The sequence below is a fragment of the Ammodytes marinus genome (genome assembly GCF_949987685.1).
Source record: "Ammodytes marinus genome assembly, chromosome: 22".
NCBI classification, from domain to species: domain Eukaryota; kingdom Metazoa; phylum Chordata; class Actinopteri; order Uranoscopiformes; family Ammodytidae; genus Ammodytes; species Ammodytes marinus.
The window spans coordinates 17,919,145-17,944,667 of NC_137226.1; the positions used below are offsets into that span (position 1 = coordinate 17,919,145).

At 41.8% G+C, this 25,523-nt stretch overlaps 1 protein-coding gene across 3 annotated transcripts; it reads left to right on the forward strand.

Annotated features, from left to right (window-relative positions):
- The first annotated feature begins 1,251 nt into the window (after nucleotides 1-1,251).
- LOC307268673 (uncharacterized protein) lies at nucleotides 1,252-25,063 on the forward strand. Of its 3 annotated transcripts, none has more exons than XM_080051405.1 (4): nucleotides 1,252-1,511; nucleotides 19,138-23,774; nucleotides 23,900-23,962; nucleotides 24,564-25,063. In XM_080051405.1, the coding sequence occupies exons 2-4, from the start codon at nucleotides 19,190-19,192 to the stop codon at nucleotides 24,584-24,586; spliced, it is 4,671 nt and encodes a 1,556-aa protein (XP_079907531.1). In that variant the 5' UTR covers nucleotides 1,252-1,511; nucleotides 19,138-19,189; the 3' UTR covers nucleotides 24,587-25,063. The 3 variants fall into 3 exon arrangements, 2 of the variants coding, with proteins under 2 accessions (XP_079907531.1, XP_079907532.1); XM_080051406.1 differs by lacking the exon at nucleotides 1,252-1,511 and adding an exon at nucleotides 2,567-2,615; XR_013845471.1 differs by lacking the exons at nucleotides 19,138-23,774; nucleotides 23,900-23,962.
- Nucleotides 25,064-25,523: the final 460 nt, after the last annotated feature.

Sequence of the window (25,523 nt, forward strand, 5' to 3'; positions counted from 1 at the left end):
GCATTTTTATCTATTCTAGCCTGAATGTCCCTTGATTTCTTTTTGTCCCATTATTTTTTCTCATTTAAATGCTCTTATCACACCCATTCTAATTATGATATTTAGAAGAAATACACTGAATTACAAGTAGAGTCTACACCATTGTAATTCAGTGTAGGCCTACTGTGGAGGGAGATTAGCCAGCCTGACTATACATTTGAAAGAGGACAATGTTCCTGCAGACAGCCTCCTGCTGTTCTGGGTCAGCCTGCCCCACCCACAATTATAATATGAATGCATATCTCAAACCTGTCTGCCTCCCAACCTGTCTCCCCCTCCTCTTCCCCCACCCAGCTTACCTGTCTACCTGTCTCCTACCTCCCCCACCCTTGCCTGACCCTCCTACTCAGATCAACCTGACCCCTCCCATGTTTTACAATAACAATGTATGTATATTAGAACTGTCTGTCTCCCCCTCCTCTTCCCCCACCCAGCTTACCTGTTTCTGCTTCAAAATGAAAGTCAGAATTGACTTGACGTTTTGCCGTTTTGCCAGTTAAATGATTTTAATGTGAAATTACGCTGTAGGACACGTTCCGTTTGAATTGACAGTAACTTAAATGCGAGCCATATGTATAGTTTGTGGTGTTTCAGTTGTTCTAACATTACTTGTTGATGCAACAGCATGTGAAAAAACCACAACGTTTCCTAGGCCATGACGAGCGTTAATCGTGCGATACAAAAATTGACGCCGTTAAAATGGGTTTGCGTTAACGCTGTTAATAACGCGTTAAACTGACAGCACCCTTTATTAGCAATAAAAACATGTACCAGGGGGCGCCCTTAGCTCAGTTGGTAGGGCGTCCCCCCCATGGGCCTCGGCCAGCAGCGGACTCGGGTTCAATTCCAGCCCGCGGTCGTTCTCTGCATGTCACTCCCCTCTCTGCCCCATTTCAACTCTGTCTCTACACTATCAATAAAGCATAAAAAAAAAAAATCTTGAAAAAAAAAAAAAAAATTTACCAGAACTTAATTGCATTTTTTTTTAAATTAATGTTGGCCTACTCTTCTGAACATATCCAGCTTCGTTTGCCTTATTTGGTCTGGCTGTGCGAGTAGTAGCCTAGGGGTAGGACTATATTTACCCCTCCTAATCAGATGACCAAACAACGACCGACCAATGAGAGCTCATGCTGAAAGGCAATAAAGAGGCCTGCACAACCTCTGCCCCTCCACAGACCCCAGAGCTGCACAAGGAGCGCAGATGAACTGAAGCTGAAGCCTGCGACGTCAGTGGATAAAACCTTGAGAAAAAATCCCCTGGCTTTTCTACACTGGACCTATGGAAGTGAACGGATAAAAAAAACACCTCGAAGGGATTTATATATATTGTTTAAAGCTGAAGGTTCTTCCTCATCCAGAGACAGTGGAGTTTTGAGTGCTGAGGTTCTCATCATCGTAGAAACACACTCGACAGCCATTCCAACGGTCGGATGTTCAGAAAATGCGTCGGAAAAAGTTTAAACGCAACGGTAAGAAATGTTGAGCGTTAAAGGGCACATAATGACGGGTGAGTTTGACAAAGTTTGTTTCGTTTAGCTTTTATTTTAAATGTGACAAACCGCAACGGAAAGGTTTTTTTTTGGACAGAGCACCCCTCGGTCTGTAGCCTAGATGTGACGCAGCCACCGCTCCATTCACGTGTATTATTTTGTTGCTAAACACACCTGTTATGTTACTTCTGCTGTCTAAGTAGCCCCTCTCGTGCCGACGACATGAGTGGTAGTAGGGTTGCCATTTGTAGCAAGAATAAGTAACTTATTAGAGATTCGAACGGGTTTTTCTTCATAGGTGCATGGTGTGTCAAAAAAGTGTTCAAAAAAAGGGGGTTTCCGTCTGCGGGAGCGCGCGCTGCCTATCAACGCTGTGTCGCCTCTGCATTTATTATGTTGCAATAACTTCTCAAAGCAGGGGCTTGGATCACATTTTGGCAAGTGAAAAACTAGCCTAGGTTACTCTTCTTGGTTGCCTTTTTTAGAAAATATTTCAGCCTCTAAAAAGTAGCCTACTCTGTGAGCTCCAGTCTGTCAAAGATAACCTTTCAGGACGTTAACAAGTCATTTTTAAACAGAAAAAAACAGTCACAAGATAGGAACTGATAAAGGAGAGGGGTTTGTAGCCGATACACAGTGGTCTGTGTCAGTGCACACAACACTGTGTGCTACCACAAGGGGGCGCTGGAGCTACTACCACAAACAACTAGTCATTACCAATAGGGACTACCGGTCAGTACCATTAGGGGCGCTTAAGTGTGTGGTACGGACCAGACAGTGACTCATCCTTAATATAATCACTGGTCTCACTTCCTCTTCTTATCTGTACATGGATGTAATGTAATGGCAATGCTTTTAAACAAAGAGATCCATCTCACTGCATGATTTTTTTTTATTGTAGCACTCTCTGATTTGTTCATGACGTAACCGGGGAAAGAGGTTTAAAAAAATAAAAAGTCTGATATATTATTGATTTTTTTTTTTTTAGATTCTAGGAACATGTTGTGCCGGTCATTGCCACTAGGGGCGCTAAAGCTTGTGGCTCAGACCAGACGGGGACAATGGTCTTAAACACAGACCAAGGTGGGTTCTAATCCTCTGCACACCTCTGTTTCATCTCCCCTTTTCCTTCCTTTCTCCTTTGTTGTTAGTTATGTCATCAAGGCAGGCATTCTCTATGTCTGGAGTTTAATGAATGAGGTTGATCAAACATTATAAAATGAACATGTGTTCCTCGTTTTGTGTTGAAAAAAAAAACTCCTTCTAAAATTTAAATGCAGAGTCGATGGATCTCTTTGTTTAAAAGCATTGCCACGTACAGAGATGAAGAGAAAGTGAGACCAGTTATTAAATTATGGAGCAGTCGCCGTCTAGTCCGTACCACTAGCTTGAGCGCCCCTAGTGGTCATGACCAGTGGTATGTGGTCGCTGGTGCTAGTGGGTTCCATTAGCTCCAGCACCCCCTGGTGGTGGTGGCGGCACACTGTGGTCTGTGGCAGTCACTCATTTCTGGAATAATCTGGATCACCTCACCTTGAAACATTTTATTTTTCTATTCAAATATTTTTTGAAAATAAATGAATTAACGTAGGCTACACATTATTAGCCTATCAATCAAAATTTGTGCTATATAAGCCAAATTCTGTATTCCGACCATTTCTTAATTTAAAACATAAAAATAAAGTAGCATTGAAAATACAAAAAATAAAGCTTGTAGGCCTACTACAGCCTGCTGTTGTTTTCAAGATTACTTAACAGTAAATAGTAAATATATAAAAATGTTCCCTAGAAAATGAATGCATGCTTTTCTTAAAATGTCAAAGGCCGTAGCAATGTGGCAATTATTAAAACTACTGAAACTTGCCTGGGCCATCACTGTCATGCGTTCATGACTTGATTTCTATGATGTCTCAGCTGTTGATACAGATTGACGTAGGGAATTTAACTTTCTATGTTTTGCTCAGCACTTTTTCCTGTTCAACATCCCTGTTGCCGAGTCCTCAATATCTCCTATGGGGTGAAAAGTTCATATTCGAACCGTAATTTCCCGTTCGATATGTGTGCTGCAGTCTCAAAAGCAAGGCAGATCATTCAAAGTAGTTCTCTATTGTGATCCAGCAGAGGGCGCTTTCTAACTTTATCAGTTTGACCTATTGTAAACCCTTTTTACCTATCAGTAAACCAAGTTTATGTTAATCTGTTGCTTTGCGACCAAAATGGACAATAGTGAGCAGTGACGTCCTGGACGATAACCCCCAAAAATATGAGCAGTAGTGTGTGTGTGTGGAAGTATTTTGGGTTCTACATTGTGGATGGTAAAGTCACAGATAGCTGTCGTACTTTTTTTTTTGTCGTAAGACGCCAATTTGTGGGTTTTCCCGCTAGCTAAAAGGAGCTTAGCAGCGCCCAGTGTATAGCCGTGGAACTATTACAGCCCTGTGTGAGTACATGATGCGGCACAGTCAGCAGAGCAAAGTAGCGGAAATTCTGACGTGTTGTAGTTAGCGGAGCAAGCTTGCGCAGGCCAGTAGCAGTGGGCGCAGGCCGCATCTTTCGTACAAGTTGGATTCACATTCAACCAGTTCTTTTTCATTAGTGTTGTCTGTGATTGTGTGAAGGGGATTGCCTCGTTTGCTATATTATAGGCAGTGTTGAAATTCTCCTCCGTTGAGCGATTATTCATCTGACTGCTGCAAAGATGTCGGGAGCAGCTCCGCGGGTCCGATTCTGGGCTTTGGATGTCCAGTGTTTCCCCTACCATTATACAGGCCTGGCGGCCCCGCCAGGCCAACGGGACCCCCCGCCAGGCCAACAGCAGCCTGACTTAAAAAAAAAAAAAAAAAAAAAAAAAAAAAAAATTTTAATACATTTTTCATTGATTCCATAATAATCATTTGCGAGCGTCTGCGCGGCACTGTCGGCCTGTCTTTACAACCTCTTGTTTGATCATCCCATCAGCTGATCTGTGTGTCTGCTTGTGTGTGTGTGCTCACGGCGGGCGCGATGCGCGTGTGCATTCGGTGCGCACTTGTTAAACACGGAAGCCAATGAGCAGGAGCATGACTAGCAAGCAAACGCTGAACTAGTGGCAAAAATAAAACCAGCGCCTGCTCCATGGAGATATTAAGGACTCAGTAACAGGGACGTTGAACAGGAAAAAGTGCTGAGCAAAACTTAGAAAGTTAAAATCGCTACGTCGCCGTGGCAACACACCCAATCTGTATCAACAGCAGAGACAGCGCTGAAAAAAACGGCATGCACACGTTTCAGTAAGTTTACAGAAGTGCCACACTGCTACTGCCTTTGACATTCTCAGAAAAGCATTCATTTATGTTCAAGGGACATATTAACTTACTTATTGTTTTAACTGTTAAGTTATCTTGAAAACAGCTGGCTATTGTAGCCCTAGGCCTATTTGTATTTTCAATGCTACTTTATTTTTATGTTTTAAATTGAGAAATAGGCTAGATGAAATATAATGGTCGGAATAGGGAATTTGCCTTATGTAGCACACATGTTGATAGGCTAATCATGATGTGTAGCCTATGTTAATTCATTTATTTTCAACAAGGCTATTTGCATTAAAAAAAAAAAAATTAAATAGGCTAGCTTCAGGGTGAGGTGATTCAGATTATTCCAGAAATGAGTAGGCTACTAGACAGGAGCTGTCTATATTAGATCTTAGTGTTTATTGTTTTTTATTGAAATCCACGTGTTTTTCTTGAATAGTTTACATGGCTTGTGTCTCCAAATTATTACAGAAAATAGTTATAGGCAGGACATATGACAGCTGTTTACAGAGCACATAATTAATCAGAGTTCATCTCTCAAAGTGCACCAGATTGATGCATTTAACTTTAAAAATTATAAGGTTTTCTTCTGCAGGGGGATGCCCCCAGACCCCAGAAGGTCCATTCTCACCCAGCAGGATCTAAAAATCCTGTGAGAAACACCACATGTACAAATGTACTGAATGTGAAAGCATAACCCTATGCCCTCATTTTTAACGGGCTGTCAAAAGAGGCTCATCCCAAATGGGGTTTGTTTTGGTCAATTTCTTCTAGAAATTTGGTACGCACGCGGCGCGCATACTCTTTATCAGCTCTTACCACCGGGCCTAAAAAAAATTCTAGGGGAAACACTGATGTCAGTCGAAACAGATACTGTCCGCAAATTTGTCGGTCCGATATCCGATACATAGATTGCAACGTGACTGTACACACCTGCTCCAGAGAAGGTCCAACAGGCAGTAAAAGTGGAAATGGAAAACAAAATCAGCGCAGCACAGCATGGCGCGTCTAAAAGTGCCAATAGGAAAAGTTAGTTATGTTTCTGCTTCAGCATTTCAACATGGCGCATTTAGTGTCTCGCTAGCTCAAGCCAATTGTAATCCCAGTTTTGTTTGGGGCATTGTAGGAATGAAATTCCACTTCTTCTGTATTTAATCTAGTCTTTTTTATTTGTAATTGAGTTTGTTCTTGTTGGTCTACTTGTTCTTGGTTGTCGAGCAGCTTTAGGTGCGCTGCTGACATCTTCTGGAATGACTGGATTGTAAAACAATACTTTGTTTACATCTAAAAGAATTTGAATATCATGAAAAAGGAACAGTTTCATATATTCCTCACACAAATCAAAATGTGTTATGCCTGTTTTGTTTTCATTTTGATTATGATTACAACTTACTGCATTTTCTTTCTTCCATGAGCTGTATCTCAAAAAATATAAGTATATTACATAATGCCAATTTAAAAAAAAATAAATGTATTATAAGAAATGTCAGCCTTCTTAAGAGTGTTCATTTATGTACTCAATGATTAGACGGTTTTGCAAGAACTACTGCATAAATGCGGCATGACATTGCTGAAGTGTGGATGTCCAGGCTGCTTTGATAGCGGCCTTCAGCTCATCTGTGCAGTTGGAAAAGGGGCCCAAGCAACAAGGATGACCGCAGCCTTGAGATGATTGCCAAGAAAATCCTTTTCAAGAACAAGGTATAACGTCACAAGGAGTGGACTGAGGCTGGAGTCTGTTCATCAAGAGCCACCATGCACAGAAGGGTCCAGGAAATGAGTGGAGCCATTTGTTGCATTCCTAATGTCAAGCAAATCCTGAGCCAGAGAAAACATCAGAAGAAAAATAACTGTTTTTATTACTCAGTGGTCCACAATTGTATTTGAAATTGGAACTTTGCCTACCAATATAAAAAAAGCACTTGCTTTTTGCTGGCAAAGGAAAGTTAATTGTGATAATTCAATGTTATCCTGTAAAATGTAGTTTGTCCCGAGAAACTTAAACAAATGGGCTACTGTTGAACTAGAAATGAGTATTACCATATGGTAATACCGTGGGTTTCTGGGGAACCGAAGGGTTTACATGCTTGTATATGTCTGTTTTGAGATTGTTACCTGCAGTGAACACGTAGTGTCTTATTCTGAAAATTAACCGGATGTTTTATTGTTTTGTGGGCGTCTGTTTTCCTATCTCTCTCGTTCTGTTCTGTCCCGAATTTAAGCAGCGAGCTACGGCATCCGTCAAAAATAGAAGTTGTGCATAAATGATGCAGCAGGCACCGCCGGAGCTGCAGCGGGACAGCGCCCCGGAACTAGTGGGAGTAAACTCACTGATTTAAGTGACATCTCATCTTTAAGTGACAGTGCGGAGAAGGACCGGACATGCATCTGGTGGGATTCAGGCTTGACTCCCGCTGTCTGCACTAGGGATGGGGATCGTTAATTTTTATTGATATTGAGTCAATATCAAAGTTGATATACCATTATTGAGTCTCCTTATTGATCCGGGTCTTTATCGATAACACTATCAATACTTTTCTATTATTTTGTTGAAGGATAACTGGTATTATTGCTTTAATTGCCCATAAAGCTGCGAACACACTGCACTGGCCGTGCGTCGAGATTACTTACAAAGTCAATGTACTAGCGCGTGGCCGCGCGTCCACCCAAGAAACGGCGGCGGGCGTTTCCGCGGCACGTGGCCGCGCCTCGTCGAAGCGCGTGAATCGAAGGCGCTACCATTTGCGGCGCGGCCAACATATGCGGCGAACGCAGAAGATGAAAATATTTATCTTTTTGGCGTCGCCGCGCCACGGTAGCCTATCAGCGTTGAGATTGCCCAGCGGTCTGCAAGCCGAGGTGGGCGTGTGGAGTGAGGACATTGTGCTTCCAAAACATTCTGCAAATTCATTCTGTGTATTTTGCATCTGTTTAGCTGTTGGTTGTACTTTAGCCAAGGTAGCGCCGGTTAGCATAGTGAAACTCACCCAGCTGTGTGCTGTTCCGGAGGATAATATGAACCCAAACCTCACGGCAGTGTCCGTGTGGAATTCCAATATAGTACAGCGAAGCACCGGTGTTGTCCTCCACCAGACTGCGCACTTTCACTTTCAGGTAGGGTGATGTCGGCCATTATTTTTGCCGCTGAGCACACACTGCTGTTTTTATTGTGTTTAGTATGTTGCTGAATTGCTGTTAATGTGTGTGTATATTGCGATTGGGGTGCGTCTTCATGCTGTTTTAATGCTATTTGTGACATGACTGCCGCTGGTTACACAATGTACCTACATCTGTATTTTTTGGCACAGCTGGACCGTGTTGTTGTTGTTGCACCGTAAGTGTGATGGGTCTGATCTCAGAAACGGCGTCGGCGTCAGGAATATATGGCCCAATATGATCAAGCGGCGAGCAACTTGCGTTCACGCGGCCAACCTCCGCAGGGGGCCAGTGCGGTGTGTTCGCATGTATGATATACATTTATACAGTATATTGGGATGTCCATGGTAAACCAGTGTGGAAGAAGTTGTTAAACTTCACTATAGTTAAAAATATATATATATATTTACTTAGTTTCAAAGGCCAATACAGATGATTATGGTCAGCCTTCATGCTTGGAGAGAAGACCAGCGCATCCTACTCAGAGCAATGCCAGGGTCTTGACTGAGTTGTATACACAAAATGAGCTGCTTTATACAGAATGGTTGACATGGTCAGATAGGTAGAATAACAATGGAACAATCAAGTTTGGTTCTTGATGACATCAATGCTAATCTGAATCTGGGGGCTTCCAGGATGGCCCACACCTAGGATGTCAGCCCAATCAGACTGATTTAATTACAATAGAAACTCCAGACAGGATACATCAGTAGTCAAGACGAGAGGAAATACACTTCATACAATGATCAAATGATGAATGTAGAGACAAGAGTAGAATTAAATTAAATATAATCAATATAAACTTGGCTTCCACACCAGTCAACCGATAAGATTTTTAACCGGTAAATACTAACGGTTAAAAAAATTAAATCATCTTAATTTATCTCGGATGACAGGAGATCGTTAATTTGTATTGATATTGATACCATTTTCGAGACTCCTTACCGATCCAAGTCTTTATTGATATCACTATTGATACTTTTCTATTATTTTGTTGAAATAGAACTTGTATTATTGCTTTAATTGCTGATATGATCATAGCTCAAGATAGGACATTAAACGGGTCATAATTCCATCTTTACTATCAATTTTATATTGCTGGGAAGACAAGTTTTCGCCAAAATCTCAACTTTCTTTTTTTTTGTGTTGCATTTGAACACAATCCTATTACTGAGCCGGCCTGAACACATCACATTTGACATGTTTGCTACTTTTTTTAAGCTAACTAGCTCTATATCCTTCCGATTTTAACAAAGATTTAAAAACTGGATTAATATTTTTAACTGACAGGACTTTCTACACCGTTCGGATGTGTGATTACTGCCGCTGCTTTGAATGACTGTTGATGCGCCGATGCCGACTCTCCGAGCCCGTCTGCACTGCACACCTTCTGCAGCCGCAGCAGCTGACAGAGTTTTTTTGGACTAGACGGATACTGAGTTGAACTTTTATATAGGCCTACAGTCCAGTATTAGATGTGACCAAAATACAAGCTGTGGCCGCTCACACTATAGCCTTCCCGCACTGCTTCACGTGCGGAAGGCTCGCTGTGCGCATGCATGAACCTGTCGGCGGCTGGATGTAAACAGCCTACAAGTGACTTATTAATCACGCGACTCAACCAATCGATGACCAAATTCGTTGCCAACGCTTTTAGTAATCGATTTTATCGATTCGTTGTTGCAGCCCTATCTGTAATACACAATCGCAATCACATGAACACACAGCCGGCTTTTTTTCTCTTTTTGCATATTTACCCACGGTTCCTAACTGAGGGTTGGTCCGTACGGTCCATGGCTCAACCGTGATCCGTTGCATTACTACTCGCGTCTGCTATCGCTACATCCCTACCTAAGAACAGCTTTGCTAGGTCAGTGTCCTGTGTCTCCTCTTCATTAAGATCTAGGCCAATATTAGTCTCCCAAGGTGTTCAAAATATGGGATGTTAGACCAAGGGCGCACCTAGACTAAGACCAGTTGCCCTGTATTGTGCCGAGGCAAGCTTGGCAGTTCAGTTCACTGCCAGCCTGCACTTATAATGCTGCAGGCCCAGTTCATAATACCCCATGACAAACGATTTGATATGACATTGCCACAACGTATCTTTGTGTTTGGAGAATTCTGCCTTTCTCTGAGATTGTCCTGTATCGCTCCTATAAGCTCGGCACAGGCCACCAATTGGATTCATTCAACCCGTTCTTTTTCATCAGTGTGATCTGTGATTTGGATTTTTTCAAAGGGATTTCCTCTTTTGCTATGTGTTAGGCAGTGTTGAACCGGATGGCCATTCAAATCTCCCCCGTTGAGCGATTACTATCATCTAACCTCTTTAAAGATATCGCGAGTGGCTCCGTGCGTCATGCATTGTCCCGGCATGCCTGGAGGGGGTCAGTGTCGGGAGTCATGCATCAACCCAGCAGGTTTTCTGATCCTTTAGATATTTGTACAAGTTTAAGGTTTCAAGCCTTAACTGTTTCTCCGCATTCTTTTACTCTTTATTATTAGCGATGCACAGGTTTTCTACAGAACAGCCCAGTGCAGGAGAGGAAAGAAAAGACGTTTTTCTACTAGGGGTGTAACGGTACACAAGTTACAGTTCTTGACGTATCTCGGTTTGGAAGTCACTGTTCAGTTTTTCATGGCACAAGTATAAATGTCCATATACAGGAAAAGCCTATAAAATGAAACTTTTAAATGTCTTTTGCCTGCATAGTTGTAGGGAACAGTCCATCGTCTATGCGTTTGTTCATCTAAACGTTGGCTCATAGTGGGATGCTGTGGCAAAGTGGGTAGGGTGGTTGTCCACTCTACAGGGTCGGTGGTTCGATTCCCTGTCACATGTCTTAGGGCGCACTCACACTAGGCCGTGTGTACCATGCCAGAGTACATTAGCCCCCTAAAGTCTAGATCATTTGGCTAGTGTGAGTAGGCCATCTGTACTAAAGTACAGTACGCTTCCGTGGTCTGAGTACACTTGGGAGAGGTGAACTCAGGCGTATAGAAGCTAATGAGCCGAAAAGCGCGATCCTGACATCAATTTATTAGGGATGCATATAGTCGGTTAAACGTTTTGTGTAGGCCTAAGTGTGGGCTAATAAAGAAAAGAGGGATAAAAAAAGGATGAAGATAAAAAGGTGAGAGCAGGGTTTTCTTGATCGCTGCGTTAAGGCCTGCTGTGTTTCCTCCCATCAACTGTTATAATTGGGGCCTGGCCAATTTATCGGCCGGCCGATTTAATTCTTAATAGACTAGTCATCCCTACAATGTATGGGACTGTCCACCGCAAACCACTTTGTCCACCCCGCTCAATGTACATTTAAAAAAAATTGCTTAAGGGTTCTCGTTGGTCTGATGTGGAAGTGGAATATTTGCTGAAAATTTGGCCGGATGAACATATTAAAAAAACAATCGTAAGTAGCCTACGCTCCAAATCCCAAACGGGCACAGTGATGTATGGAAGGAGCAACTGTACTCGGGCCCAGTTGAGATTGCCTACTGTGAGTACAGACCGGGAGTGGGGTGCGGGGCAATCGTACTTTAGTACGTTACAGGGCAACTTTGCCTAGTGTGAGTGCGCCCTTAGTGTCCCTGGGCACTGAACCCCAAATTGCTCCTGATAGATAGCATGAGTACCGTGCTCAAGTATGGTATGGAGCACTCGCACTGTTCAAACAAACTAGATTTTAGCCTTCAAGCATGTACGATGAGAAGCAAAGAAAGAAAGATCAAAATTGGACAAACTTGAATGTGCTCTAACAGAACTAAACACTGATCCTCTGTGTCCCTAATATATGTGCACTGACCAGCTGGTTGGTTGAGAGGTAGGGCTTGACCGACAGACTGAAAGTATCAAGGGTTAGCATAGTGAGTTATGTGTCTGTGTGCTCTTTGTGATGGGAAGTCCCCCCCCCCCCCATGGTGTTACGGCACATTTACTTATGACCCATCACTTTCTGACTGAACAGCCTCATGGAAATTACATTTTACAATTGTTCATGTAACACGTACAAAGGCGAAGAAACACCGGGCCGTTTGCCGATCGTCGTCAGAAAATGGAGTCGGACAATTCAGTCAGCTCCAGTTTCCCCAACACGGTCAAAAAAGTGCAAAGAACTGTAGTGAGAATAAAGTAACAATGATACGTTTGTAGAAGCAAAAGGTTTATTTTCAATCAATAGCAAGAAACTCCGCGGAGTGGTCACTAGTTCCAACACAGGTAAGTATGTTACAAGGAGTGAAAACCTTTCCTTAAATCGTCACATATTTAAGGAACATTTACTCCCCAGGGGGGAGGCGTCTAACCGTGGGTTTGGAGGAGAGACAGGCTGAGAGGCAGACAGTTCTAATATACATACATTGTTATTGTAAACCATGGGAGGGGTCAGGTTGATCTGAGTTCTAATATACATACATTGTTATTGTAAAACATGGGAGGGGTCAGGTTGATCTGAGTAGGAGGGACAGGCAAGGGTGGGGGAGGTAGGAGACAGGTAGACAGGTAAGCTGGGTGGGGGAAGAGGAGGGGGAGACAGATTGGGAGGCAGACAGATATGCATTCATATTATAATCGTGGGTGGGGCAGGCTGACCCAGAACAGCAGGAGGCTGTCTGCAGGAACATTGTCCTCTTTCAAATGTATAGTCAGGCTGGCTAATCTCCCTCCACAGAACACACCGAGCCAACTATCGACTTGCCGTACGTTCTTTGCTTGCGCGGGATCACATTAAGTAGGCTGTTATCATAATGTCGTAGGCTGTCATTATAACAGAGATAGTGCACTTATATCTGCTCCGCTTCTGTGGCAGAGCAGAGACGGGTTAGCCCTCCACCAATCAGATTGCTCCGGCTGAAAGACTACAGATTACACATGTTGAATCAGGTGAAAAGAAGGCCGACATCACCGAACACACCAAACGGATTCAGATTGCTGTGGTGTTTTTTTTTTCTAATTCCACACTGCGTTCCCGCTACAGGCCCAGTTTGGGAACAGCATTTTTTCCCTATTTTCCCTTTCCTACCTATGATAAGGGGCGCAGCGCGCGCTTGACAACTCTTCAGTTTATCCCTCCTGTCTCCCATGTAACGGTTACTGTCCTTTTTATATCTCTTTGCGATGTATAACTGTAAAAAGATTTTCGTTGCTCTGTACATGTGCAATGACAAATTAAAGCTGATTCTTGATGTCCCCGCACCCTCCACACTCTCCGATGTCCGAAGCCCGATTTTCGGCCCGGTGTGTCTTCGCCTTAACTAACGGAATTCGTTAAAGCAGTCAATTGGTGCTTTTTAAAGTCATGATATTAAGGTGAGAGAATCCATTACGGCTGCAACTAACAATTATTTTAACAATCGATTAATTGGTCGATGATTTTTTCGATTAATCGATGAATCGGATAAAAAATAACATTTGTAATTGCTGCATCTTTATTCAAAAACTGTGCTTTACTTCTAATTCACAGTGCAGACTGAATGACTTTTCAGATGATGATATTAAATGATAAAAGAATATTAAAACATAACTGGAATAAAACAAAAAAAACATGTACAACATGTTTATTTATATTAGGGATGTCCATGGTTAACCGTTAACTGATAAGAAGATCTTTAACCGGTTGATACCAACGGTTAAACTAAATTAAATCATCTTAATTTCTTTAAAATGTAGGGATGGAGATTGCTACTTTTTATTGATAATGTTACCATTTTCAAGACTCCTTAACGATCCGAGTCTTTATTGATACCAATATTAATACTTTATTGCTTTAATTGCTCATAAGATGATCATAGGACGTGTAAACGGGTCATAATTCCATCTTTACTATCTATTTTATATTGCTGTGAAAACAAGTTTGATAATTGATTATTCAAGTTTCTCGCCAAAAACATATATTTTTGGGTTGCACTTGAACACATCAATCGTATTACTGAGCCGACCTGAACACATCACATTTGACACTGTTTTCTACTTTTTTTTAAGCTAACTAGCTCTATATCCTGCCGATTTTAACATGGATTTAAAAACTGGATTACTATTTTTAACTGACAGGACTTTCTACATGGTCCGGTTGTGTGATTACTACCGCTGCTTTGAATGACCGTTGATGCACTCAGTGCCGACTCCAAGCCCGTCTGCAGCAGCAGCAGCTGACAGAGTTTTTTTTTTTTTTTTGGGACTATACTGATACTGTGTTGAATTAGTTTTTTTTTAACTCAAAGACAGTGAAGTTACAACACTTTTATATAGGCCTGCAGTCCAGTGTTAAGATATGACCAAAATACAGGCTGTGGTGGCTCACACTAATGGTGCTTTTCTACAACACATGTAGCTCTACTTGACTCAGCTCAACTCGGTTTTGGTAGCAACAAGGGTCGTTTTCCACTGCAAATAGTACCTCCTGAAAGTTGGCGGGGTCGTCATAGCACGGCTGTGCAAAAAGGCCGTGACGCCGTTTTGTACGCGACGCAAACAACACCCACACATGGACCTATAAAGAAACGCATACATACCGGCAACAAACCGTGGTGAAGAAGACTTACACGCAGCTGATATGTTGAGAAGTGGAAGACTGTAAACAGTTATGCGCTTAAGAGTGGCATATTAATCGCGTCTCAACAAATCGATTACTACATTTGTTGCCAACGCTTTTAGGAATAGTTTTTTATCGATTCGTTGTTGCAGCCCTAGACTCCATGTTCTCTTCGTCTTCTAGACAGCTGACACTATGAGCGCTGTGGTGTTAGCGGATCCCAGCAGGACCTACAGGTCCCCTCGGTTATTTGCGGTGCAGGGTTTTTTTTTTTTTTTTTTTTTTTTTGGGTTGGTGCGGGCAATCAGGTTAACAAATAATGTTTGTTTATTTAAAAATATTGTCTTCTAAACAAATTCAGCGACTCAGCTCAGCTGGGTCTCGCAGGCTTAAACACGACCTGAATCTAAATTGAAAACCATTAACGGTGATCTGTATGGAGGGGCAGCTTTCGGCAGGTGTTTAGAGTTGATTGTTCTTTGTCCCGTGAATGACAAACTCTTACCATTAGTAACTCTATAACTTACTCTGTGATATGAGTTTGATCTGTCAAGATAATGTTAGTTGAGCTGGTTCAACACCTGTCATAATTATTAATTGTGTGTTCGTGTTTTTAAATGTACCTAGCCAGCGAGATCCGTCATACACACATCTGCAGAACTGGACTTTAGGAACAGCAAAATGTCTTGGGCAGTAGAAAACGTGGCAACAGCTGTCTGTTAGTTCGTACGTAGCACTGCTGTAAGTTGAGATGGATCATCTAAAAACAATGCCATGGCGGTGGTTGTTTTCCATGTGAGTGTCAAGCTGGTATCGGGTAACGCCTTCTATATTGCGTTTGGCATATTACAGCCCACCGTGTTGGCTAAGTGTTGTTGTGGTGTACTACCGCCATCCTCTGGAAGGAATGCGTATAGTGAGTTTTTAAATAGTGTGTATGGTGAGTTTTTAAATAGAACATGTGGCGATGTTTTAAATAATTAATTTTGTTGCCACAAAGTCATTATTATTATTTTTGGTGCGGCCAAAACCTGTCCGGACCCTTAGTGAATATTTTGGCAACGTTTGGAAGAATGGGATGCAGTGTTGCCTGTAGCAAACCTTCCCACACACATTAACACACACTCCGCCAATTATAGTAGTGGGATGGAATAATAGAGAAACTGGTCTGTTATTGTATTAAAAAATCTATATTGCTGGCTTAGGGCGCACTCACACAAGGCCATCTGTACCGTGCCCAAATGTATGTTTGCCACAGCCCTAAAGTTTATTATGTTTGACCAGTGTTAGTGCGCCATCCGTACACAAGCACGGTACACTGACTCGGCACACTTGGGAGAGGTGTGCTAAGGCCAAAGTACAGATGCTAATGAGATGACACAAGCACGGCATAGACGGCGATCCTGACATCAATTTACTCGGTATGCAAATAGTCGATTAAAATTTTTTTTAAGTCCGTTGCCTTACTTGTCGGCACCAGATATATAGTCGGTTAGTAATTTATTGCCCATCACTTGGACTTGAACATAAAATGTGTGCGAATGAACGGGTGTTGCAGACAGGAAGTAAAGCGATAAATTATATGAAGCGAAAATTGTGAAATAAAATCAAGTATAGGCACTTCCGTTTTAAACAATTAAAAAAAAATTTCAAGCGGCATAAAAATCACCAAAGAAAAGGAACAGCGGTTAATCTGTCTGACTATAAGGTCCGCTGCTCAATCCAAACCCCCACGCTTCATTTTTCAGAGTTTATGAATGTATTTCTGCCCGGGGGAACTCATTCAATGAAGTGGCAAAGCTAGGCTAAGCTAAGCTAGACTGTGTCCGGATCGCCGCCGCTATTATTGTCCAGCAGCCTGAGTTTATCTCCACACATTATTTCAGTCTACAGTAACGTGACTTCACACACTGTGTGTGTGTGTGTGTGTGTGTGAGCGCGAGGGCGAGATCAACCGGCACATCACGGGGACAGTAAAAGACTGCAAGCACCGGCGCTTCTGCTCTCAATACACCCGACCAGCTGACCGGTGCGGCGCAAAATATACACGTCACACCTGACGCTGCTTTCAAGCACCCCTCTTTCATTTTGGAATGTGTAGCGCAGTATAAATTGGCAGACTGATGCGCCAGAATGCCGGCTTTGCTTGATTCTGTGTAAATAACACAGAACCAAGCAGAGCCGGCATATTGGCGCACTGTTGTTACTTCAATATGCAGCAATCTCTGTGTAAAAGGGGCTACAGTTAGCCGCTGCTCTCAGGTCGGTTCAGAGTCTAGTTAGCATATAAACTCAACAGACTAGTTGTGGTGATGTTACCATAGGCTACGTAACATTATGGTTTGCTGTGGGATTAACTGTATTAACAGAAGGTTTAAAGTGGCTACAAGTAATTTTGTCGGTTGGCGGCCCCTTTGGACAAAAGCGGTAGTATTTTTACGACGCCAGCTGTCGTAAAGCTGTTTTCTAGCGAGGGCCGGCCGTGCGAGTGTCAAATGATTAGGATGCAATATAGTGCATGTCCGTGTGTTGAAACAAAGTGTGAGGGCACGGACTCTTTTCTGCTCCGTGAGAGTGGTTAGTGACACTGCATCAACTAATGCCAGTCAGTGCCACACACACCTGATTGCAATGAGTTGATGCAGGTTCACCAACTACTCTCACAGAGCTGAAAGATTCTGTGTCATCACAGAAAGCGAATGAACGAGAGACGGCAGTTAGTATGGATCACGATGAGGTAATGTGTTTTATGTTGTTGTAAATAATGACTATTTCAGATGAATAATGGTTGACTCATCTGATGATGATGAGGCAAAGTAAACTTTGTTTTAGTACAGCTCATTCATTTAGGAGTAAACACTGCAGTCTAGTTTGCTCCCGTGAAATTGTGTATACGTTGCTTGGCAACACCCTCCTCCCGCCCGTCTATTACTCTCCCTTTTAGCTTTTCTTCATTGTATTTTATTTTTTTCTTTGATGGTTCAGCCCCGTTATCAGTCATTATGACGACAAATAACCGTCTCAAACAAGACTCCCGCTCCCCTTCCCTCACCTGGAGAGATGGGCTTCTCAAATCGCGTTGCTGGGCTACACTGAAATCTGCGACCAATACGAAAATGTGACCATAGAGCCTGCAAACCGAAAATCGGACTCGGTGTGCGACCAGACCAAATGTAGTTATAAAAACTATATAAAAACATCTTTCTTTGCACTGATGGGCTTGTTTGCTGTTAAAGGTAATTTATGATTATCAGAGGATATTTAAATATCTTTAATGTTTTAAAGATATTTAAAAGTTACTCGTAGTGGCTTTAAGTAAGCACTCCCAATGTAATTTCTCTGGTTGCTATTACCAGGCTTAGCTTTAGTCTGCTTCGCTAGCATGGAGCTAATCAGGGTTAACTGCAGCTATGACCAGGGCTCCCCGAGCATTTTTTCTTTCTCTCCATGCTTCCACCGTCCCATTAACTGTAGTTATTGACCGGAGCCTGATTAAAACCCGACATATACATTGGCTGTCAGAGTTTTTCAATTACTTAATGCTAATCGCTGACCGATCCGAACGGTGTAGGCTACCTTCAACCAACTCAATTGAGCTTGGGCAAGGTACAGGGAAACTTTGCCTAGTCTGAGTGTGCCTAGTCTGAGTGCACTATGAGTGTGTAGAGTTAAGAAATACGTTTTTAAAAATTTTATTACCATCAATGATGATTCTCCTTTTGTTTTTATTAAATTATATTTGGGTAAGTGCAGACCCTAAAGAGTATTCAGACAGAGAACAAACCAAAAAACTGCTGGTGTCACAACTGCAAGTTGTGAACGAAACGGTCAGCTGCAGCCAAAAAGAAGCTTGCTGAATATTGTGCACATTGCACTTTGTATTATCCAAGTGTTTTGCCAAATGGAGGCAAGATCATAAATGAAAAAGACTTATCGGAACACATTAAAGAGATCCTATTATACTACTTTTCTGGTCTTAATTTCTTATTAAAAACTGCTATAGAGCAACCTGACACGAATCACATCACAAAAAACTATGTAGATTTTCGGGGCACTCTTCCTCTTACCCTAGCGAGCACAGCAGTCTCTCTCTACACACTGCTTTGAGCTTCTCCGCCCCTCCCCCCCTGCTGCAAACCCCACTCCGTTGTGATTGGTTACCTTCCTTCCAGCAGCGGGAGATTTTCAGGAAGGTGGGGGCATGCAGCCGGAGCTTGCCTGAGCAGCATTACCATTCATGGAAACATCCGGGAGCGTGACAGAAACTACCCGGAAATTTGAACAAGTTATTTCTCGACCGGCTGCCATAGTGTTTAGTGCTCTGCATAGCCACCCCAGACGGTCAGCAGGGAATACGTCGAAATGCATGTACGTAATTATTTGATACGCTAGTATGGTTAAACATGACTATAAATCATTATAACAACGTTTATAGGTCATAAAAGTCGAAAAGTATCATAAAGAAAGTCAAAAAATGCGTTATACAGTTCTGATGTGCAAGCCAGAAGGAGTCTGGAAATGGTGCAAACAAAAGAAGAACCAGAGATGAAGGATGTTGTGGATAACACCAGTATGTCGTGTTCAATGTGAAACCAGCCAATCACTAATTTTTCATTTTTATTTGTTTCCTAGACCTGAAAAGCACATAACTGAAGCCATCCCTTGAAAGATTGCTCTACATGCAATGCAATCAGGCTGTCAACATCGTCAAGGAGGAGCCTATCCTATGTTCCAAGCTCAGCGTGAAGTTGTTTCTCTCCCATCACCTCATGGAAACCATGCTACGCCTGGACCAGTGGCTTACCCTACAAATGGAATACAAAACATGTTAGCCACTCAATATCCTGGGAGGCTCAGAGCGTCCAACAGTCCACTTCATGGGCAGCAAGGCAATACACAACCACAACATATTATCAAAGGACATCACCAACAACTTGAGTCACAGGCAAGCAAAGCAAACAATGGATTCCTGCATCCAGAACTATATTTGACATGTAGTTCTCGGAGCAGTTGCCACCAAACAGGCAAAGAAGCAAATGCTGACTTTTATTCATCAACACATTTCTCCCACAAGAGTAATTTCGGTGCTTATGTAAATGAGAACTCTGCAAGACAATCTGCTTGTACTTCTGCATCGTTTCAGGGACACAGACTTGGAGTTGAAGCACATACATTAACTTTAAACTATCAGTGTATTTGTAAGCCTGATACATCTTCCCCACTGCTGACTGCCTTACTGACGACAGATACAACTCCAGATATCGATATGTTTTCTTTCACCCCTTCGTCTTCCTCAGGGAAAAACATTGAACTCAGTACTGGTGTTAATTTTTCTGACAAAAGTCAACAAGGGAAAAGTTCATCAACTGCTCAAAACTATAGATGGACTAGAGTGGAAGACCTAGAACATTCAAGAGGAACTGATTCCGCAACCTATCAGCAGCAGGTAGTCTCCTCTTCCTCTATCAACAGTCAGCCTTTCAAAGAGAAAGTATTGCCAGGTGGGAGAAAGGCACCATTTACGGATGCCCAAATCAGTGACCACATTGAGAAAAGACTTGCAGATTTTAGGGCCGAATATAAAGAGGATAAGCTAAAGGCAAAGGCTGCAATGGATGCTACACGTGAATCAAAGAGACATTCAAAAGGTACACCAGCCTCTCCTGTAAGAAACTCGGAACATGCTCCTAAAACTAAATCTTTGGAGAAGAAAGCATCTGTAGATTCTGATCTACCAGTAAAAAAACACATGAATATAACTATGCCTGCAAGAAGCAATGGAAAACTTTTAGATGACTGTAAAGATAAATCAGCTACTGGTAGCAATGATGAAAGTTTACATGGTAAAAGCTGTGATATGCACTTACCAAATGTCATGACCACTTTACCTCCCCTGAAGAAACTGATCGCTAGTCTGAGAAATGTAGGCACAATTGCAGAGTTGGATAACCTTTCTGAAGCCATACGAATTGGGAATGGGAAAAAAGATAACATTAATTCACTTACATCCACAGAAATTTCACAAAGTATGGCTAACATCGCTGCCGCTCGCACACAGCTTAAAGAGAAGATTCCAAAGGTTTTGCCCGCAATGTCTGAAATAACCTCTGTAGAACTGACTGAACGGCACCCAAGTTTATCGATCGACTGCAACTTGTCAAAAGAAGAATACAAGTCTCATGGGTTAAACGTCAACAGAACATTGGATGACATAGACAAAGTACCTCATGTCTCGTGTGCTCTCCAACACATGTCAGAGGACTTAAGAGACAAAGTCAAAGAAGAAATCACTGTTTCTGAAAGCAATGGTGGTGACATGCTCTCTGAGAACAACTTAAAATGTCCAAACTACGAAGATATTTCAGAGGATGACGTGCCAAAGCTGGCCATAGAACTCCCAAATACAGAACATGAGAAATTAAGCGCCTCCGGATGTTTTGAAGAGCATATATATGAAGATATAAGTCAAGATGAAGATGTACAGATTGAGAATACAGCTATGGATAGGGCTTCACTTACACAAGTAACTGAACCTAACAATATTCAGTCCCCATTTGATCGTGACATGCATGAACATGTGGAGGGTCAGGCTCGGATAGAGACAGGAATCATTTCAGATGAGGAAGCAATTCCAAAGAAGCAATTTTCACCAAAGACGGTTACATTTGATCTAGCAAGGGTTTCTGTTGAAACTGATGAATGTCTACCTAAGAAATATCTGGATTTGCAAAAAGACCAATCTCTTTCATGTTGTCCTTCCTCTGTTTTCGAATATGATGATGAAAGTGATGATCAGGATGATTGCTGGATGGTTATACCTTTGATGGTGTCTGACCTTAAATTTGAACCAGAAGATGAAGACCAGGTTGATCAAGAACAAGTTGTGCAGGCTGATGTTAACATTGGAGCAAAAGAGACACAGTGTGAGGTGCCTTTGCTAGCACCAGAACCAGTCCCTCTTTTAGCTTTTCCCGAGATTGAGGTGTTTGACACAGTACAGAGCTTTATACAAATGAAATCTGCACAATTTGGGACAGGTTTAGAGTTGACATCAGGCTGGAGAACACCTGGACATGGAATGGACTCTATGGGAGAACCACATACACATCAGAACCAAAAACAGCCCCACTCCGAGTCTGAGGACAGCTGTGAAACTGAAGACAGTCGTGATTACTCATCTGGATCAGAACGCAACGTTATGACAGTGCCTAAGAAGTTTTGGAAGAGGATGTCAGCACTTCAGACGGTTGATACTCCACCTGAGAAAGAGGATGCAGATGTAACAAACATGCAAAAGAGTAAAACCAGGTTGGACTGCATGCAAAAACCTAGACTGTTATTTAATGCCGAAGTTGGTTCTGAGAATGTTCAACATAAGACCAACCAAGCAATGTCTTCAAAAGATGAAGTAATAACCATTGATTCTGACGATGAGGATGACCAAAAATTCATAAGGAGGGCAAAAAAACCAAAAAGGAAGTCTTCAGGCTCAGGGGACAGTGGAGATGCCTCATGTAGTCAACAAAGAAGACATTCACCTGAAACTGTTGATTCTGACGATAAGGATGATCAGAAATTCATAAGGAGGGCAAAAAAATTTAAAAGGAAGTCTTCAGGCTCAGGGGACAGTGGAGATGCCTCATGTAGTCAACAAAGAAGACATTCACCTGAAACTGTGGATAGTTGGTGTGGAACTGTTACTGAAGATTTGCAGAACCACAAACTCCCCTTTGAAGAGTCACCAGCACCACATCACAAGTTCAAAACGTGTAACACACCGTCTCAAGATGTGATGCAGGATGTGTACTCCGTAGCGTCACACAGCATGCAAAAGGCTGGAAAGATGGATGGACAAATATTTTCAAAAGACGATGATGTAATAACCATCGATTCTGATGACGATGATGAAAGAGAAGGCATAAAGATGGCAAATGGGATCTCTTCAGGCTCGGAGGACAGTGGAGATGACTCACCCATTCAACAAAGCAGCCATTCATTTGAAACATCAGACAGCGAGTATGAAACTGTTCAAGAAAGGCTCCAAGAAACTAAATTAACATCTGCAGTCAATTGTGTCCCGTCACATGATATAAAAAAGAATGGACAGCTGATTGAAGCTAATGGTGGCTCTGAGCATGTTGAAGAGGAGACCGACGACGGACACATTATGTCAGAAGAAAGAGTAACCCTTTTCCCTGATTCTAACAAAGTGGTTAAACGCTATTTACCACCATATCGAAAGAGATTACTCTCATCTGATTCAGAAGACAGTTGCGATGGCTTATTTGAGCCAAAAAACATACCTACTGAAACCATTGACCATCGTCGTATAACTGCCAAGAAAAAACCTAAAAGAATCAGACTGTCATCGGAAGACTCCGCACAGATGGAGCATCAGTCTGTAGGCAAGCAGGCAGACTCCCCTATGCGTCGTAGTCCTGTGATCCCTCGCTATGTTGTTCAGTCTACTGGGTCTGGGTTAACTGGGTCTAATCGACCCGGTAACTTAAAACTTATAAAAGAATCTATAGCCTACATGGAGGGTAGAAAGGAAACCCAGGCTCTTAAGACCCCAAAAGCAACCAGCAAAAAAACTGACTCCGTGGGAAAAGGTAAACAATTGACCAGAAATCAAAAAGGAAAATTTGCACCCAAACCAATACCTGCAAATGATGTACACCATGCAAAAGAGAGTGTAGTTCAGGCCAAAATATCAAAACCAAAATTGGTTTCAAGAACTATTTCCTTACCGAGCCAGTTAGACCCATCCAGCTCCATCAGTAGCTCATCTTCCAAAGGTGGACACGTTTCTAAAGCCAGACACAACTCTGCCTCCTCTAGTCTTCCTAAAAACAAGCCGAGCACATCTACTCCAAAACAACACTTTCCCCCAGCCACTCTACAGCGTTCTCTGTCGTATAGAAACCCTGCAACATCATATAATCCTAACACTTCGACAACAGGCACATCATCATCTGCAACCATGCCATCAGCAAGGGAAAAACTGAGAAAAGACTGGCAGGAGGATTATCACGGTCACCCAATATCAATGAGGAGAGAAAGAAGAAGTAGTATGGCGACAGAGGAGGATTCGAGAACTATAAAAGCTCATGCATCTAAGGAAGCCAGACCACAAAGTATTCATTTCGAAAAGGCACCCAGACAGGTGCGCAACTTTCCTGATTCTGCAACCGCATTGATGAAGAAGACCAAGATTGAAGCCATGGTGTGGACAAAGCACATACATCGAGACACCCCAAGGGAAAAAAGTGTGTTCTTTTTAAAGTCTCTCAAATGTATTTCAGTTGTCCTCAATAAATTAATTTATAAATGTCCTACATTATTTGTAATGTCTAAGCCGAACACACATTCCTAACACTCATTCTTATCATAGGATACTCTGGGGGTGAAGGTTACAAGTGGTCAGAGAAGCCACAAGTGGCAAAGCCAAGGAAAGGTGATACTTAACATATTCCCATTTTAAAGGGATAGCTCAGTAATTTGAAGTGGGGTTGTATGTGGTACTGAGGTATAGTTGGTGTTACCTGATGGAGATCAGTGCAGTCACTATAAGAAGTTTTGGGTAGACGTTGCTGTAGCAGAAGCCAGCCTTCTATTGTTGCAACGGGGGCCAGAAGAAAACTTTTTATCCACATATATAAATGCTAACCTAAATATCAGTTCAATTTTGGACTAAACTGAGATTTTAATGGGCAAAAATCTAAGTTTAGCGTAGCGTAAAATTGAATTAATATTTAGGATTTACGTTAGCATATATGTGGAGAAAACAGGTTTTCTTCTGGCCCTGTCTGTAACTTTACAATGCTGACTTCTGCTACAGGAACGTCTCCCCCAATCTCCTTATTGTGACTTCGCTGATCTCCAACTCTATAAGGTAACACACCAACTATGCCTAAGTACCTCATACAACCCCACTTCAAAATAACTAAACTATCCCTTTAATGCTTTATTGAACAGCCAACTGATGCACTGTGTAGTCTTTTTAAGTTACCAGGGTGCTAATTATTATTTTTTTCTTCTGCTGTTTTTCATTTCAGGTTCTGGCCGGTATGGGGAATAGTGATGTCCAAAACCCATGTGAGAGAAAGATGCCAGCTCCAACGACTCCAGTTTGTTTAAATCCCACGGGAACAGGTGGTGGATGGGTGATAATGGCAGTACTTATTGTTAAAACGGATTTTCTAAAGCATTTGTGTATAGACAATATATATATATATAGTAAACTACAATATGATGTAGGCCTACTTAGTATTATAAAGCTGACTATTGAGTATTTTAACTGTAAACTGTAAATGCTGTAAATATTATATCTATTGTTTGTGGAAATGTTTTTCTTTGTTTTGATGTCAATTTCTTTTTCTTTTAGCTACCTCAAAGTATAAACGTTAAGCCTGTTTTTTTTCCTGTGACTACTTTAAAGACTTGAGACTTTTCAGATATTTTAATACTCTATTTTTTTACATTATTACCACTATAAGTGTTCTCTGATAACACTTTTACTTTTGTTCCATGTTACATTTGTTTTTAAAACTGAAATGTTAAAATGCATAAAAAGTATTAAAATGAGCCATTGCTGTCTTGTTTATATTTCAATTTGACCACTAGAGGGAGACATCGTCAGATATTGCACCCACAGCTGATCTCCGTTGTGTATGACCCACACAAGTGCTGTGTTAAGCCAAAGGCCTATATTGTTTCCTGTAAGATTCTGTCATTTGTTGATAATTTATCCAATGGCCAAATACAATAACATTTCAATGTGTGTATTAATAATAAACTAATACACACAAGACATTGCTCTCTAAAACATAATGCCTTACAAAATGTGTTTGTGACAGACAGGGTCACAAAGTGCTTTACAAAGTGCATGGAAAATAAAAGCATATTAAAATACTAGTAAATATGTAAAATAATTTAAAAAACACAAAAGATCAAATTAGCAACATTTTAAAGACAGAAGTTACCCAAAAGCTGAACTACTGTTAACGGCCAATGCA

Coding starts and splice junctions, on each gene's coding strand:
- LOC307268673 (XM_080051405.1), top strand. CDS start 19,190: ATGCAATCAGGCTGTCAACATCGTCAAGGAGGAGCCTATCCTATGTTC. Junction 23,775..23,899: donor AGACACCCCAAGGGAAAAAA/GTGTGTTCTTTT, acceptor TTCTTATCATAG/GATACTCTGGGGGTGAAGGT. Junction 23,963..24,563: donor AGTGGCAAAGCCAAGGAAAG/GTGATACTTAAC, acceptor TTTTCATTTCAG/GTTCTGGCCGGTATGGGGAA.